This window comes from Tachypleus tridentatus, chromosome 1, assembly GCF_004210375.1.
Source record: "Tachypleus tridentatus isolate NWPU-2018 chromosome 1, ASM421037v1, whole genome shotgun sequence".
NCBI classification, from domain to species: Eukaryota; Metazoa; Arthropoda; class Merostomata; order Xiphosura; family Limulidae; genus Tachypleus; species Tachypleus tridentatus.
The window spans coordinates 117,944,355-117,964,074 of record NC_134825.1 but is presented as its reverse complement, the minus strand read 5'-3'; the positions used below and the strand labels follow the sequence as shown (position 1 = coordinate 117,964,074).

General features: G+C 35.1%; 1 protein-coding gene and 1 long non-coding RNA gene across 3 annotated transcripts in view; one reads left to right on the top strand and one right to left on the bottom strand.

The window, feature by feature from the left end:
• LOC143222398 (uncharacterized) overlaps window positions 1-7,720 on the bottom strand; it is a 50,836-nt gene extending 43,116 nt beyond the window's left edge. The window contains exon 1 of one of the 2 annotated variants that reach the window (XR_013012229.1): window positions 7,598-7,720. This is a non-coding gene — a long non-coding RNA (uncharacterized LOC143222398). The remainder of the gene's footprint in view (window positions 1-7,597) is intronic. The other variant, XR_013012227.1, reaches the window with a different exon arrangement.
• The window catches only part of LOC143222384 (irregular chiasm C-roughest protein-like), a 74,828-nt gene that overhangs the window by 14,001 nt on the left and 41,107 nt on the right, over window positions 1-19,720 (top strand). The window contains exons 2-4 of the mRNA XM_076448843.1: window positions 6,806-6,931; window positions 17,254-17,445; window positions 19,581-19,703. Coding sequence (XP_076304958.1) covers window positions 6,832-6,931; window positions 17,254-17,445; window positions 19,581-19,703 — 415 coding nt within the window. The 5' untranslated portion in view covers window positions 6,806-6,831. The remainder of the gene's footprint in view (window positions 1-6,805; window positions 6,932-17,253; window positions 17,446-19,580; window positions 19,704-19,720) is intronic.

Sequence of the window (19,720 nt, the reverse complement as noted above, 5' to 3'; positions counted from 1 at the left end):
AACAACTTTGTCCAGAGCTGTATAAATATGTAACCTGTACGAGCTATAAAGGTGACCTATCAAACAACTTTGTCCAGAGCTGTATAAATATGTAACCTGTACGAGCTATAAAGGTGACCTATCAAACAACTTTGTCCAGAGCTGTATAAATATGTAACCTGTACGAGCTATAAAGGTGACCTATCAAATGACTTTGTCCAGAGCTGTATAAATATGTAACCTGTACGAGCTATAAAGGTGACCTATCAAACAACTTTGTCCAGAGCTGTATAAATATGTAACCTGTATGAGCTATAAAGGTGACCTATCAAACAACTTTGTCCAGAGCTGTATAAATATGTAACCTGTATGAGCTATAAAGGTGACCTATCAAACAACTTTGTCCAGAGCTGTATAAATATGTAACCTGTACGAGCTATAAAGGTGACCTATCAAACAACTTTGTCCAGAGCTGTATAAATATGTAACCTGTACGAGCTATAAAGGTGACCTATCAAACAACTTTGTCCAGAGCTGTATAAATATGTAACCTGTACGAGCTATAAAGGTGACCTATCAAACAACTTTGTCCAGAGCTGTATAAATATGTAACCTGTACGAGCTATAAAGGTGACCTATCAAACAACTTTGTCCAGAGCTGTATAAATATGTAACCTGTACGAGCTATAAAGGTGACCTATCAAACAACTTTGTCCAGAGCTGTATAAATATGTAACCTGTACGAGCTATAAAGGTGACCTATCAAACAACTTTGTCCAGAGCTGTATAAATATGTAACCTGTACGAGCTATAAAGGTGACCTATCAAACAACTTTGTCCAGAGCTGTATAAATATGTAACCTGTACGAGCTATAAAGGTGACCTATCAAACAACTTTGTCCAGAGCTGTATAAATATGTAAAATGATGGTGACCTATCAAAACTTTGTCCCTGTATAAATATGTAACTGTAGAGCTATAAAGGTGACCTATCAAACAACTTTGTCCAGAGCTGTATAAATATGTAACCTGTACGAGCTATAAAGGTGACCTATCAAACAACTTTGTCCAGAGCTGTATAAATATGTAACCTGTACGAGCTATAAAGGTGACCTATCAAACAACTTTGTCCAGAGCTGTATAAATATGTAACCTGTACGAGCTATAAAGGTGACCTATCAAACAACTTTGTCCAGAGCTGTATAAATATGTAACCTGTACGAGCTATAAAGGTGACCTATCAAACAACTTTGTCCAGAGCTGTATAAATATGTAACCTGTACGAGCTATAAAGGTGACCTATCAAACAACTTTGTCCAGAGCTGTATAAATATGTAACCTGTACGAGCTATAAAGGTGACCTATCAAACAACTTTGTCCAGAGCTGTATAAATATGTAACCTGTACGAGCTATAAAGGTGACCTATCAAACAACTTTGTCCAGAGCTGTATAAATATGTAACCTGTACGAGCTATAAAGGTGACCTATCAAACAACTTTGTCCAGAGCTGTATAAATATGTAACCTGTACGAGCTATAAAGGTGACCTATCAAACAACTTTGTCCAGAGCTGTATAAATATGTAACCTGTACGAGCTATAAAGGTGACCTATCAAACAACTTTGTCCAGAGCTGTATAAATATGTAACCTGTAATGAGCTATAAAGGTGACCTATCAAACAACTTTGTCCAGAGCTGTATAAATATGTAACCTGTACGAGCTATAAAGGTGACCTATCAAACAACTTTGTCCAGAGCTGTATAAATATGTAACCTGTACGAGCTATAAAGGTGACCTATCAAACAACTTTGTCCAGAGCTGTATAAATATGTAACCTGTACGAGCTATAAAGGTGACCTATCAAACAACTTTGTCCAGAGCTGTATAAATATGTAACCTGTACGAGCTATAAAGGTGACCTATCAAACAACTTTGTCCAGAGCTGTATAAATATGTAACCTGTACGAGCTATAAAGGTGACCTATCAAACAACTTTGTCCAGAGCTGTATAAATATGTAACCTGTACAGAGCTATAAAGGTGACCTATCAAACAACTTTGTCCAGAGCTGTATAAATATGTAACCTGTACGAGCTATAAAGGTGACCTATCAAACAACTTTGTCCAGAGCTGTATAAATATGTAACCTGTACGAGCTATAAAGGTGACCTATCAAACAACTTTGTCCAGAGCTGTATAAATATGTAACCTGTACGAGCTATAAAGGTGACCTATCAAACAACTTTGTCCAGAGCTGTATAAATATGTAACCTGTACGAGCTATAAAGGTGACCTATCAAACAACTTTGTCCAGAGCTGTATAAATATGTAACCTGTACGAGCTATAAAGGTGACCTATCAAACAACTTTGTCCAGAGCTGTATAAATATGTAACCTGTACGAGCTATAAAGGTGACCTATCAAACAACTTTGTCCAGAGCTGTATAAATATGTAACCTGTACGAGCTATAAAGGTGACCTATCAAACAACTTTGTCCAGAGCTGTATAAATATGTAACCTGTACGAGCTATAAAGGTGACCTATCAAATGACTTTGTCCAGAGCTGTATAAATATGTAACCTGTACGAGCTATAAAGGTGACCTATCAAACAACTTTGTCCAGAGCTGTATAAATATGTAACCTGTACGAGCTATAAAGGTGACCTATCAAACAACTTTGTCCAGAGCTGTATAAATATGTAACCTGTACGAGCTATAAAGGTGACCTATCAAACAACTTTGTCCAGAGCTGTATAAATATGTAACCTGTACGAGCTATAAAGGTGACCTATCAAAAACTTTGTCCAGAGCTGTATAAATATGTAACCAGAGCTATAAAGGTGACCTATCAAACAACTTTGTCCAGAGCTGTAACCTGTACGAGCTATAAAGGTGACCTATCAAATGACTTTGTCCAGAGCTGTATAAATATGTAACCTGTACGAGCTATAAAGGTGACCTATCAAACAACTTTGTCCAGAGCTGTATAAATATGTAACCTGTACGAGCTATAAAGGTGACCTATCAAACAACTTTGTCCAGAGCTGTATAAATATGTAACCTGTACGAGCTATAAAGGTGACCTATCAAACAACTTTGTCCAGAGCTGTATAAATATGTAACCTGTACGAGCTATAAAGGTGACCTATCAAACAACTTTGTCCAGAGCTGTATAAATATGTAACCTGTACGAGCTATAAAGGTGACCTATCAAACAACTTTGTCCAGAGCTGTATAAATATGTAACCTGTACGAGCTATAAAGGTGACCTATCAAACAACTTTGTCCAGAGCTGTATAAATATGTAACCTGTACGAGCTATAAAGGTGACCTATCAAACAACTTTGTCCAGAGCTGTATAAATATGTAACCTGTACGAGCTATAAAGGTGACCTATCAAACAACTTTGTCCAGAGCTGTATAAATATGTAACCTGTACGAGCTATAAAGGTGACCTATCAAACAACTTTGTCCAGAGCTGTATAAATATGTAACCTGTACGAGCTATAAAGGTGACCTATCAAACAACTTTGTCCAGAGCTGTATAAATATGTAACCTGTACGAGCTATAAAGGTGACCTATCAAATGACTTTGTCCAGAGCTGTATAAATATGTAACCTGTACGAGCTATAAAGGTGACCTATCAAATGACTTTGTCCAGAGCTGTATAAATATGTAACCTGTACGAGCTATAAAGGTGACCTATCAAACAACTTTGTCCAGAGCTGTATAAATATGTAACCTGTACGAGCTATAAAGGTGACCTATCAAACAACTTTGTCCAGAGCTGTATAAATATGTAACCTGTACGAGCTATAAAGGTGACCTATCAAACAACTTTGTCCAGAGCTGTATAAATATGTAACCTGTACGAGCTATAAAGGTGACCTATCAAACAACTTTGTCCAAATATGTAACCTGTAAGAGCTATAAAGGTGACCTATCAAACAACTTTGTCCAGAGCTGTATAAATATGTAACCTGTACGAGCTATAAAGGTGACCTATCAAACAACTTTGTCCAGAGCTGTATAAATATATAACCTGTACGAGCTATAAAGGTGACCTATCAAACAACTTTGTCCAGAGCTGTATAAATATGTAACCTGTACGAGCTATAAAGGTGACCTATCAAACAACTTTGTCCAGAGCTGTATAAATATGTAACCTGTACGAGCTATAAAGGTGACCTATCAAACAACTTTGTCCAGAGCTGTATAAATATGTAACCTGTACGAGCTATAAAGGTGACCTATCAAACAACTTTGTCCAGAGCTGTATAAATATGTAACCTGTACGAGCTATAAAGGTGACCTATCAAACAACTTTGTCCAGAGCTGTATAAATATGTAACCTGTACGAGCTATAAAGGTGACCTATCAAACAACTTTGTCCAGAGCTGTATAAATATGTAACCTGTACGAGCTATAAAGGTGACCTATCAAACAACTTTGTCCAGAGCTGTATAAATATGTAACCTGTACGAGCTATAAAGGTGACCTATCAAACAACTTTGTCCAGAGCTGTATAAATATGTAACCTGTACGAGCTATAAAGGTGACCTATCAAACAACTTTGTCCAGAGCTGTATAAATATGTAACCTGTACGAGCTATAAAGGTGACCTATCAAATGACTTTGTCCAGAGCTGTATAAATATGTAACCTGTACGAGCTATAAAGGTGACCTATCAAACGACTTTGTCCAGAGCTGTATAAATATGTAACCTGTACGAGCTATAAAGGTGACCTATCAAACAACTTTGTCCAGAGCTGTATAAATATGTAACCTGTACGAGCTATAAAGGTGACCTATCAAACAACTTTGTCCAGAGCTGTATAAATATGTAACCTGTACGAGCTATAAAGGTGACCTATCAAAAATCCAGAGCTGTATAAATATGTAACCTGTACGAGCTATAAAGGTGACCTATCAAATGACTTTGTCCAGAGCTGTATAAATATGTAACCTGTACGAGCTATAAAGGTGACCTATCAACTTTGTCCAGAGCTGTATTATGTAACCTGTACGAGCTATAAAGGTGACCTATATCCAGAGCTGTATAAATGTAACCTGTACGAGCTATAAAGGTGACCTATCAAACAACTTTGTCCAGAGCTGTATAAATATGTAACCTGTACGAGCTATAAAGGTGACCTATCAAACAACTTTGTCCAGAGCTGTATAAATATGTAACCTGTACGAGCTATAAAGGTGACCTATCAAACAACTTTGTCCAGAGCTGTATAAATATGTAACCTGTACGAGCTATAAAGGTGACCTATCAAACAACTTTGTCCAGAGCTGTATAAATATGTAACCTGTACGAGCTATAAAGGTGACCTATCAAACAACTTTGTCCAGAGCTGTATAAATATGTAACCTGTACGAGCTATAAAGGTGACCTATCAAACAACTTTGTCCAGAGCTGTATAAATATGTAACCTGTACGAGCTATAAAGGTGACCTATCAAACAGCTTTGTCCAGTGCTGTATAAATATATAACCTGTACGAGCTATAAAGGTGACTTATCAAACAAGTTTGTCCAGAGCGGTATAAATATGTAACCTGTAAGAGCTATAAAGGTGACCTATCAAACAACTTTGTCCAGAGCTGTATAAATATGTACGACCTATAAAGGTGACCTATCAAATGACTTTCTCATTGTTACGCTTAACAATTTCATTATTTTTTACACCGATGTAAGTAAATAATAAGTGAGCAATATGCTAGTAAAAAATGCAACACTTAAATCAGAAGTTTAATTCTAATGTAAAAGGTTAGAACCTAAGGTCCCGCATTTTAACAACATCTAAAAAGAAACGTATTCAGTTAAGTATTTTTAGCAAATAGCATCTCAGATCCAATTTGTTAATTTGTGTTAAACATAGAATGATTATTCATTTTATGTTATAGAATATGCTCCTATGGAATCGTAGTTCTGTAACATCTCTTCAGAAATGTTGTGATAAAAGATCTACACCAGAATGAAATAACTCCAAATAATTTTAAACACATATACGTAAATTTGCAAACCTGTTTACTTCCTTTGCTGTTCTATTTTGTACCTCGCTAGTCTTTGAATAAAAACGTATAACAGTACAACAAAAAGGTTTAACTAATTCTTGTGAGGTGTATGATTGACTTGTTTAGTACATGGAACTTTCTGTTCTTTTAGCATTTAATAGGAATGTTTTGTTTTGAATTTCGCGCAAAGCTACACGAGGGTTATTTGCACTAGCCGTCCCTAATTTAGCAGTGTAAGACTAGAGGGAAGGAAGCTAGTCATCATCACCCACCGCCAACTCTTGGGCTACTCTTTTACCAAGGAATAGTGAGTGGGATTGACAGTCACATTATAACGCCCCCACGCCTGAAAGGGCGAGCATGTTTGGTGCGACGGAGATTCGAACCCGCGACCCTCGGATTACGAGTCAAATGCCTTAACCCACCTAGCCATGCCGGGTCCGAAGGAATGCATCAAGTAGCTCTTTCTACCCTTTCACTTTATACCTCCATAACACAAAGAAATGTACAGAAATATATAGCACGTTCAGCACGTGACTACAGGATACATCATAGTCTCCTAATCTCGTTCACGATGATGTTTCACTTGTCTTTATTCTTAGTAGGTAATGCACGGTTTCCGTCTCTGAAGGTTTTAAGTGATTTCATGTTATGTTTACAGAACTGACAAGAGAATACGTTTTAAATGAACCGTATTAATTTAATTATAAATAATTTAAGTGTATATTTATATATTCGTATATGAATGTGTGTATCATAACAATTCATGTAACGCAGTGTTTTTTGTGGGTTTTTTTCAGGTGAGTGTTTCTGTCACTCAAGCATAATGGTAGCTAATACTAAAACCCTTAAAGTGGCTCTCACGGCTGGTGTACAACTTGTCACTATTGTGTCATTGTTTCCAGTATTTGCTGAAAGGAAAGAAGGTAAGACCATAACAAAAACATTTTCATTTCACAATTCAATTATTTGAAACACAGGATTAACATTAAGCAAGTGTGTGAAACTACCAACGTTGAACAACTAAAATGTATTTTTAGCCAGAAGTATTGTTTGTTTGTTTTTTTTAATTTCGTACAAAGCTACTGGAGTGCTATCTGCGCTAGCCGTCCCTAATTTAGCATTATAAGACTAGAGGGAAGGCAGCTAGTCATCACCACCCACCGCCAACTCTTGAGCTACTGTTTTACCAACGCATAGTGGGATTGATCGTCACATTATAACGCCCCTCCGTACAGCTGAAAGAGCGAGCATGTTTGGCGCGACGGGGATTCGAACCCGCGACCCTCGTATTATGAGTCGCTCGCCTTAACGCGCTTGGTCATGCCGGGCCTACATTAATAATTAAAGTTTTAATTGGTTAATATAAAAAATGGAATTGTATTTATTTTCATTAGGAATTTTTTGGTTATCGTAGAATATCAGACACAAATAAGCTTACTGCTTAAAGTTTATATCTCTGAAAATAGACCTTGCTCTTTATGCTAACCAAAGTTTCGTATCTAAAATAAAGATACTTTGACTGTATACAACAATAAACACATGACGTAGAATCAATTAGAATATATGAATATATAATCGAAGAACTTAACTGTAATAGATTGTTTAGGCAGAGGATTCATGATAAAACTTTGTAGAATGGACGGCGACTTCCTGTTGTGGAGACACAAGTGTAGATGACGACGTTTCGCAAGTCTCAACACCAGTCAGCGACTGTCCGTTCTACGAGGTTTCATAAGCTTTAGTGTGAGTTAGGTTTTGGGTTTCAGCGGTACCCTTCATAAGAAGTTGTAAAGAACAAATGATGAGATATTTGTAATTATTGTGCTTTACTGTGTTATTTGTAATTATTGTGCTTTACTGTGTTATTTGTAATTATTGTGCTTTACTGTGTTATTTGTAATTATTGTGCTTTACTATGTTATTTGTAATTATTGTGCTTTACTGTGTTATTTGTAATTATTGTGCTTTACTGTATTATTTGTAATTATTGTGCTTTACTGTGTTATTTGTAGTTATTGTGCTTTACTGTGTTATTTGTAGTTATTGTGCTTTACTGTGTTATTTGTAATTATTGTGCTTTACTGTGTTATTTGTAATTATTGTGCTTTACTATGTTATTTGTAGTTATTGTGCTTTACTGTGTTATTTGTAATTATTGTGCTTTTACTGTATTATTTGTAATTATTGTGTTTTACTGTGTTATTTGTAATTATTGTTCTTTACTGTGTTATTTGTAGTTATTGTGCTTTACTGTGTTTTGTAATTATTATTGCTTTTACTGTGTTATTTCTAGTTATTGTGCTTTACTATGTTATTTGTAATTATTGTGCTTTACTGTGTTATTTGTAATTATTGTGCTTTACTATGTTATTTGTAATTATTGTGCTTTACTGTGTTATTTGTAATTATTGTGCTTTACTGTGTTATTTGTAATTATTGTGCTTTACTGTGTTATTTGTGAAGTTATTGTGCTTTACTGTGTTTTTTGTAATTATTGTGCTTTACTGTGTTATTTGTAGTTATTGTGCTTTCACTGTGTTATTTGTAATTATTAGGCTTTACTATGTTATTTGTAATTATTGTGCTTTACTGTGTTATTTGTAATTATTGTGCTTTTACTATATTATTTGTAATTATTATTGTAGCTTTACTGTGTTATTTGTAATTATTGTGCTTTACTGTGTTATTTGTAATTATTGTGCTTTACTGTATTATTTGTAATTATTGTGCTTTTACTGTGTTATTTGTAATTATTGTGCTTTTACTGTGTTATTTGTAATTATTGTGCTTTTACTGTGTTATTTGTAATTATTGTGTAGCTTTACTGTGTTATTTGTAATTATTTGTGCTTCACTGTGTTATTTGTAATTATTGTGCTTTACTGTGTTATTTGCTTTTTTTTGTGCTTTACTGTGTTATTTGTAGTTATTGTGCTTTACTGTGTTTTTTTGTAATTATTGTGCTTTACTGTGTTATTTGTAATTATTGTGCTAGCTACTATGTTATTTGTAATTATTGTGCTTTGCTACTGTGTTATTTGTAATTATTGTGCTTTACTATGTTATTTGTAATTATTGTGGCTTTACTGTGTTATTTGTAATTATTGTAGCTTTACTGTATTATTTGTAATTATTGTGCTTTACTGTGTTATTTGTAATTATTGTGCTTTACTGTGTTATTTGTAGTTATTGTGCTTTACTGTGTTTTTGTAATTATTGTGCTTTACTGTGTTATTTGTAATTATTGTGCTTTACTGTGTTATTTGTAGTTATTGTGCTTTACTGTGTTATTTGTAATTATTGTGCTTTACTGTGTTATTTGTAATTATTGTGCTTTACTGTGTTATTTGTTATTATTGTGCTTTACTGTGTTATTTGTAATTATTGTGCTTTACTGTGTTATTTGTAATTATTGTGCTTTACTGTGTTATTTTTAATTATTGTTCTTTACTGTGTTATTTGTAGTTATTGTGCTTTACTGTGTTTTTGTAATTATTGTGCTTTACTGTGTTATTTCTAGTTATTGTGCTTTACTATGTTATTTGTAATTATTGTGCTTTACTGTGTTATTTGTAATTATTGTGCTTTACTGTGTTATTTGTAGTTATTGTGTTTTACTGTGTTTTTTGTAATTATTATTGCTTTACTGTGTTATTTGTAGTTATTGTGCTTTACTGTGTTATTTGTAGTTATTGTGCTTTACTGTGTTATTTGTAATTATTGTGCTTTACTATGTTATTTGTAATTATTGTGCTTTACTGTGTTATTTGTAATTATTGTGCTTTACTGTATTATTTGTAATTATTGTGCTTTACTGTGTTATTTGTAATTATTGTGCTTTACTGTATTATTTGTAATTATTGTGCTTTACTGTGTTATTTGTAACTTTTTGTGCTTTACTGTGTTATTTTGTATTATTGTGCTTTACTGTGTTTTTGTAATTATTGTGCTTTACTGTGTTATTTGTAATTATTGTGTGCTTTACTGTGTTATTTGTAATTATTGTGCTTTACTGTGTTATTTGTAATTATTGTGCTTTACTGTATTATTTGTAATTATTGTGCTTTACTGTGTTATTTGTAGTTATTGTGCTTTACTGTGTTATTTGTAGTTATTGTGCTTTACTGTGTTTTTGTAATTATTGTGCTTTACTGTGTTATTTGTAGTTATTGTGCTTTACTGTGTTATTTGTAATTATTGTGCTTTACTGTGTTATTTGTACTTTTTGTGCTTTACTGTGTTATTTGTAGTTATTGTGCTTTACTGTGTTTTTGTAATTATTGTGCTTTACTGTGTTATTTGTAATTATTGTGCTTTACTATGTTATTTGTAATTATTGTGCTTTACTGTGTTATTTGTAATTATTGTGCTTTACTGTGTTATTTGTAATTATTGTGCTTTACTGTATTATTTGTAATTATTGTGCTTTACTGTGTTATTTGTAATTATTGTGCTTTACTGTGTTATTTGTAATTATTGTGCTTTACTATGTTATTTGTAATTATTGTGCTTTACTGTGTTATTTGTAATTATTGTGCTTTACTGTGTTATTTGTAATTATTGTGCTTTACTGTGTTATTTGTAGTTATTGTGATTTACTGTGTTATTTGTAACTATTGTGCTTTACTGTGTTACTTCTTATAATGTTTGTTAACAGCCTTTCCACTAATTTAAAATATAACCATATTTCAGTAAAAGGATGTCAATACGTTTAATGAAGTAGTTTTGCTATTAAATAACACGTGACTTTCTAATAGGATTCACCCTTACTACTTAGAATCGAACAGTTTAAAAGCATAACTGTTTAGATATATATGAATATTTCTTCATTTCTTCTCTGCTGAGATTAAGCATATTACGTTAATCTACGGGTTTAATATTTTCATTGCGCATGCGTCCAAATTACGTCAGTGTCACACAGCAGTGTCGTCGTTAGAAGTCAATAATTTTAATATATTTGTCTCTTTCTGTAATTAATGCGGTTATATTAACGTATGTACCTGAACAAATAATGTGCACTTTCCTTAATAACTCATTACAGCATGTGTTCAAATAATAGCATCGAAACATAAAACAACCAGCATAATATTTTTATGTTTCGTATCTTGGAGTATTATCTTTCTTATTAGCTTGTGTGTGTTTTCTTATAGCAGAGCCACATCGGGCTATCTGCTGAGCCCACCGAGGGGAATCGAACCCCTGATTTTAGCGTAGTAAATTTGAAAATATACCACTGTACTAGCGGGGGGCGTGCTTATCAGCTACTGTATACTATTGTGTCAAACAAGAATCTCAAAACAAACAAACAAAATCTGTGAACAAACAAAATTTCAAGCCCGGTATGGCCAAGCGTGTTAAGGCGGTCGACTCGTAATCCGCGGGTTGCGGGTTCGAATCTCCTTCACACCAAACATGCTCGCCCTTTCAGTCATGGGGGCGTTATAATTTGACGTTCAATCCCACTATTCGTTAGTAAAAAGTAGCTCAAGAGTTGGCGGTGGATGGTGATGACTATCTGCCTTCCTTCTAGTCTTACACTGCTAAATTCGGGACGGCTAGCACAGAGAGCCCTCGAGCGAGTAGCTTTGCGCGAAATTCAATCCATAAATTCAAAATTAGTGGCACAATATTTGAAAAAAAAACATCAATATATCGTACAGTTAATGGAATTCACTGTATTTTATGTTTCCAACAAGTTATATCTTTGATCATATGTTTTAAACTTCCTGAGTGATATATGCTGGCACACTTGTTTAAAAGAACCAAATTTGCTTCTGATAAAGACCATTATAATAATATCTACATTACATTCTTTGCCTAATATTACCAACTGTTTATAACGTAGTTTCAGCGTCATTAGAATAGCTGAAGCTCAAGAAGAAATCTGTTAAAAGTAAACCATAACATTATTCTGGGTTTTACTGCTTTATGTGTGCAGTATTTACAAAAGTAATAAAATAAATTATTTTAAAATAGTCTGTTTTAAATTTCGCGCAAAGCTACACGAGCGCCATCTGTGCCAGCCGTCTCTAATTTAGCAGTGTAAGACTAGAGCTTGTCATCACCATCCACCACCAATTTTTGGGCTACTCTTTTACCAACGAATAGTGGGATTGACCGTAACGTTACAACGCACCCGCGGCTGAAAGGGCGAGCATGTTTGTTGCTAGGAGGATTCGAACCTGCGACCCTCAGATTACGAATCGAACGCCTTAACCCACGTGGCCATGCCGGACCTAATTGTCCCAGTATTGCTTGAAATAACATTAAATAAACGAAAACAAAACCTAAAAAAGTAATTTCAAGTCAAACAGTGTATGTAGAAGTTTAAACAATAAAAAATGTTAATATATGCACAACAGTAAATGTATAGCGAGGTTTGTAAAAGTGAAAACAATCATGATTCGACGTGATAATTTGCTAACAGTAAAAAATTAAAACTAATATTATGAAGCCACAGTTTGGACCCTGTTGATGTGTTATTTATCAGTGGCCTTTTTCTATACTAGTTCGTAAGTTACATATAATAGATATATATACACATACAATAATAATAAGTTTCACATCGTCTAAATGGGCAACTTTGTTTCTCTCTGTAATTCGATATATATAATTTTAAGAAGCAACCAATTTCAATTTTTTTCATTTGAAATAAAAAAATATATAATGTAAATTTAAAGAACAATACATTTTAAAGAACAATACATTTTCACCTGCACTAGTATTTTTTTTCCTACCAAGCAGACTAGAAGATATCTCACGCAAGCTAAATAAAGCATTTCTACGAGGAATAATTCAAAATACACCATAAGCGCTTCGAGTATGGTAGATGTGTTATTTTCACTGTCAGTCTGCAGGTTACCACGGATCCATGGTTCAGCCGATACTGAATTTTGTCGCACATTATCGGGCATGATGAATATGATTGGAATCTGTTAAAGGCCACACTGTATGATGTGACCCTGCGTCAACCAGACCCATCAGTGTTTTGATATGATATACCACTGTTACTTTTCCAAAGAAAGTTTAATTGAATTTGTCGCTAATAGAGTCCTTGAAGATGAATCGCAAATAGGTCCATCAATCAATTTCAGGAAAGTTAATTTCCTGCACACACTGTAGCTAATTACCTGAAAAGTTGCTTTAACTTATATCCTACATTTAATATATTTTTACATACTGCATAATTTTCTGAAACACAATAACAGGAAACACTTTGTAAATAGCATCGCATATTCCGAGCAAATGACACAAGTTCAATATACAAGTGTGTAGCACTTACGAGTCAATACGTTTTCGAACATAATTGTTGTGCTATATTTTTCCTCTATTAACCAACGTATATTTATTATCCATTTTATATCAAGTAAAAGTGAAAACAAAACGAACTCTGTAAGTATATAAACATGTTTTATAATCCATTTGGTTCATCGTGAAATAAAACGTTCTGTAGAAACTGAATGAAAGAATGAACAACAACGTTTAATTAATATTAATTCAAATCGAATATGTTTATCGAATATAAGCAGTGATCTTTGAAGTGCGATCTACTTGAAAGCAAAACGTTACACAAAATTCGAGAAATTCGATTCCTCAAGCGATATTTTGATATATAACGTTATATATATAATTTGATATATATAATTTCATATACATGAAATTTACCTTGTTTTATTAACGCTACAGTTAAAAAACATAAACACGAGGGTGTTCAGTTTGTACATAATTAACTTTCAGCCATACTTATGGTTTCTTAAGTTTAAGGCATGTAATCTTAAGTGTACAAACAAATAGCTTCAGATAACCTTTTTTAGTAATCAGTGCTTCAAGATATAAAGCATCTTGGGATATACTGTTCAGTCATATTAAGTTTGTTAGTATCAATGTAACATTTCTCTAAATAAAACTCGACCACCTCACGATAGAGGTCAAGGTTTCCACGAGCTTGTTTTGATATGTGATCGTATGAAAACTTAGCAATGAATCATCTGTCAATATTAATTTAGCAACACTGACTGTCCATTCGTTATGTTGATGGATAAACCTACTGTGCAGACGTCTAGGTTGTGTTTGTCAAATATGTCATTTTTTCACTCACTGGGTTTCTCCGTGTTGTTGATAAAGAGCATATGTAATAATTAATCAGGAAATTTCTCTTCCTTTACAATAGCAATGTAAAGACGTCTCTAAATGAAGTGGTTTAAAAGTGATATTCATCAGAATGTCTATTCAAAAGGATAACAGTAAACCAGTTTGTTTTACTTTCAATACTTTAGAAATTCTATGTTTCTTTATGTCACTTTCAAGGCTTCAGAAGTTCCATGTTTCTTTGTGTGAAAGACAAATTGAGTTATATGCTGTGTCTACCGCGGAAAATCGAACCACCAATTGTAGAGTTGTAAGATTGTAAGCTTATCGCTATTCTAGCGTGGGAAAAGAATGTATCATGCAGCACAAACCTTTTGTGTACATGATCACTGAAGTGAAATATTAGTTTATGTTGACGTGTTCCAAAGTTTCAGAAATAGCACATACTTTTGATAACAAATGATAGTTTCATTCCCACACAAAGTTTGTAAATGTTAGGTACATTGCATTGCATCAGATGTCAAATTAAATGTTTACACTTCTTGTCTTCCTAGCGTAAAATTAACAATAATTACAATTCATTTACTTAATCTAGTTAACAACATAAAGGTTGTTGTTGATGAAAGCTGGCTACCGTATCACATTAAGCCTAATGAGCCTTGTTCCACATGCAGGCGTAGCGACTACGGCGTACGGCGTTACGCATTGCTGTTTCTGGCCCATAACTGTTAACTACAAAGAGGTAAACCAGTCAACAGCAACACTTGCCGCGTGTACAATACTCTTAATTGAATAGTGGAATACATTCATAACTATCGCACAGCTGAGAGTTTGAGCAATCAGATCCGCAGCCCAGCACGCTAACCATTACACCATGCGCAGCCGAAATATTAACTTGTTTTCTATAGCGTCATTTAAAACAGAGTTTCAAAAAAACACATTTCTCAACTGGAAAACCTTTATGAAACTGAATTACGTTTTAACCTCTTTATTTTACTTACAATGATATATTTGCCAAGAAATGTATTTACGTTTGTTTGTTTTTGAATTTCGCACAAAGCTACTCGAGGGCTATCTGTGCTAGCCGTCCCTAAATTAGTAGTGTAAGACTAGAGGGAAGGCAGCCAGTCATCACCACCCACCGCCAACTTTTGGGCTACTCTTTTGCCAACGAATAGTGGGATTGACAGTCACATTATAACGCCCCCACGGCTGAAAGGGCGAGCATGTTTGGCGTGACGGGATGCGAACCCGCGTCCCTCGGATTACGATTCGCACGCCTTAACGCGCTAGGCCATGCCGGGCCGCGAAACCTACGAATGTGGAAGACTGCCTGCTTATTATATTATATATTAATATACTTACTGGTTGAATGAGAATACCTACTGTGTTATATCTGCCTTTCTAAGAAATTACACTGATGTTTCACGCCCTATGAACATACAGCTGTTAAAGGAGAATCAATTGTTTAATGGTCATAACAATTTCAAAGATATCATGCAGTGAACTTATACAATAATAATCTATTGAATTATTTAATTCAAAATAATGCATGTTAATATTAAACAATTCCATAAGGTACGAAGACCCATGTAAAAACATCATGTTTCCGAGTGCATTTTTGGTTTTTTTTTACTCCTCTAGTAAAATTCAAATTTCTAGAGTTCACTATAGCACACGATCCGAAATATTTTAAATGAGTGTAGTGAATAAAAGTACAATGTGGTATATATTGCATTGGGCGGAAACTACAAATTGGTAATAGGTAGTATAGTGGACAGTTTAATTTCAGAATTGTCACATCTGCTTCAACTTCAGCTTGCATATTTGGTGGGCCCAGCATGGCCAAGCGTGTTAAGGCGTTTACCTCGTAATCCGAGGGTCGCGGGTTCGAATCTCGGTCGCAACAAAACATGCTCGCCCTTTCAGCCGTGGTGGAGTTATATTGTGACTGTCAATCCCACTATTCGTTGCTAAAAGAGTAGCCCAAGAGTTGGCGGTGGGTGGTGATGACTAGCTACCCCACTGCCTTCCCTCTAGTCTTATACTGGTAAATTAGGGACGACTAGCGCAGATAGCCCTCGAGTAGCTTTCCACGAAATTCAAAAAACAAACAAACAAAGCATATTTGGACTTTACTGTGCTGTTAGTTTTATACAGTAGCGAAACTATGGATTTCTTGTACATGGTTCAAATCTCCCATTTTCAAGGTAGTAATATTATTTGTCGTTTTTTTTACGTTTCTCTGTCAATCCAGTAATCAAATAACGAATCTGCGATTCAGCTGGTATGTTAAATCGATTAGGATGTTTTCGAATAAGTTCTTCTCTCGTCTGAGTTGAACCGTGGTTTGACTTAATTACAAGACTTCAAGCATCGTATTCACATCTGGATCATTTCAAGCATGTTCCATTGCTACATCATTTCAAGCATGTTCCATTGCTACATCGCTTTACTTCACATTTACAAGTCTGGTCCAGCGACCTACATCTCAAAAATAGAGCTAAACGTCCTCATTTCGTGTAACCTTTCCGAAATAACTTTTTCTGTTTTTTGGACCCATACCAAACGTATATTAACAGGCACGTTCTATAAAGTGATTAGCTTCTGCTAAAAGTGTTATTTAAATTTTCGAATAGAGTAAAATTTCCCTAATTATCAATGTCCCTTTTCGCTTAAATATGGGTCACAAGAAATTTTGAGTTTGGATAATTATGCTCGTTGTTATTTTTTGTTGTTTTTGAATTTCGCACATAGCTACTCGTGGGCTATCTGTGCTAGCCGTCCCTAATTTAGCAGTGCAAGACTAGAGGGAAGGCAGCTAGTCATCACCACCCACCGCCAACTCTTGGGCTACTCTTTTACCAACGAATAGGGGATTGACCGTCACATTATAACGCCCCTACGGCTTAAAGGGCGAGCATATTTTGGCGCGACGGGGATGCGAACCCGCGACCCTCAGATTACGAGTCGCACGCCTTAACACACTTGGCCATGCCGGGCCCATTAATCTCGTACACTTACGGCAATCCCTTGGGAATGACTCATTTATAACTCAAAAACAACTCTTAAGAAAATTAGTGGTGCAAAGCTATTACATGTGTACATTAACAAACTAATAGCATACGAGTTCTTTTTTTCTTCTTCGTTTTAACTAGACTCACCTCAACAGACATTTATCAGGGAACCAAAGGATAAGATGGTTATTTTAGGAGAAGATATCCTTCTTCCTTGTCGTGTCCAGAACAAAGTAGGAATGCTACAGTGGACAAGAGATGGATTCGGTCTCGGCTCGGATCGTGAGCTTATCGGATTTCCTCGGTATACAATGGTTGGCAACGATGAAGAAGGTAAGATGTACCGTCACAATCAGATGAAAAAAGTATGTACATCAGTAAGGGCTTGACATCTTTATTAACACGTAATCTGTTTAAGGATTTGTTTTACTTTTCTATACATATTTATATAACATAAAACTGAACTATTGAAATTCAGGGTTTGATTTCTTTTCAATTTCTCAATTTCGCACAAAGCTACACGAGCGCCATCTGTGTCAGCCGTTTCTAATTTAGCAGTGTAAGACTAGAGGGAAGGTAGATGGTCATCATCACCCACCGCCAACTCTTGGGCTACTCTTTTACCAACGAATAGTGGGATTGACCGTAACATTATAACTCCCCCACGACTGGAAGGACGAACATGTTTGATATGACGGAGATTCGAATCCGCAACCCTCAGATTACGAGTCGAGTGCCTCAACCACCTGGCCATGCCGAGCTTTCCTTAAAATTCAGCGAACTTGTGTAAATAATAGAAATATACTAAAATACTGAAAATTGAATGTTAGCCTTGGTCACATTCGAAGAGATTTAAAAATTTAGAATATTTTTTATTTAAAAAATGATTAAAATGAAAGTGAAAACGTTGTCGTCATACAAGAGGGAAAGAAAATTTTTGTTTTAGCTCAGCCGAATAATATAACGGTTAGAAATATTAGAGAAATCATAGAAATAAATAAATTCAGTAGAAATAATTTCATCTCATATAATTTTGTTGTTTTTTTTATTTCGCGCAAAGTTACAGTAGAGCTATCTCGGGCCTGGGGTAGCTAGTCATCACCATCCACTGACAATTCTTGGACTGATTTTTACCAACGAATAGGGGATTAAGTAAGGAAACAAATACAAACAGACGCAAGATCAAAGAAGCCCGACTTATTAAGCAACGAAAACCAAAGTTAAACCAATATAAAGGAACACCCTCATACCTATAATTATTAATAACCTAACATCCACCTAGAACGCCCCCTACAATCCCGTACCCGTTTATACTCTCGTTCCTAAGACATGTGTCCGTCAATGGCCACATTCCAACTCTCTCTTTCTTAACCTGAAGATGACCAAGGAAGGTCAAAACGTTGTTCTCTCTTTATCAGTAAAAGTGTTAATATCCATACCAGCCATTCTGAGATACATTTTTATTTCAAGTGGGTTTCTCGTCATCAAGAATAGGGGAATTACGTGTCACATAATAACGCTCTCACGGCTGAAAGGGCTAGCATGACCATGGCCTTTGTTTTCTTTGAAACACGTAAACTGGCACTCACATGACCATGGCCTTTGTTTTCTTTGAAATATGTAAACTGGCACTCACATGACCATGGCCTTTGTTTCCTTTGAAACATGTAAACTGGCACTCACATGACCACATGTAAACTGGCACTCACATGACCATGGCCTTTGTTTCCTTTGAAACATGTAAACTGGCACTCACATGACCATGGCCTTTGTTTCCTTTGAAACATGTAAACTGGCACTCACATGACCATGGCCTTTGTTTCCTTTGAAATATGTAAACTGGCACTCACATGACCATGGCCTTTGTTTCCTTTGAAACATGTAAACTGGCACTCACATGACCATGGCCTTTGTTTCCTTTGAAATATGTAAACTGGCACTCACATGACCATGGCCTTTGTTTCCTTTGAAACATGTAAACTGGCACTCACATGACCATGGCCTTTGTTTCCTTTGAAACATGTAAACTGGCACTCACATGACCATGGCCTTTGTTTCCTTTGAAATATGTAAACTGGCACTCACATGACCATGGCCTTTGTTTCCTTTGAAACATGTAAACTGGCACTCACATGACCATGGCCTTTGTTTCCTTTGAAACATGTAAACTGGCACTCACATGACCATGGCCTTTGTTTCCTTTGAAACATGTAAACTGACACTCACATGACCATGGCCTTTGTTTCCTTTGAAACATGTAAACTGGCACTCACATGACCATGGCCTTTGTTTCCTTTGAAACATGTAAACTGACACTCACATGACCATGGTCTTTGTTTTTCACCATTCTGACTATAACGTTTATCTATTGAAATAAATACAAAAATGATGTTTGTTTGTTGTTGTTGTTTTCTTCAAGAGTAATTTCGGTTGATTTATATTTAAATAAAACACATATTCCTGTTTAGGTGACTATTCTTTACAAATTGTCAATGTCCAGCTTGTCGACGACGCGGAATTTCAGTGTCAAGTAGGTGCTGTAGAAGGAATTGGAGGAGTTCGATCTACAACTGCTGTGGTTACAGTCCTCGGTTAGTAACACAATTAT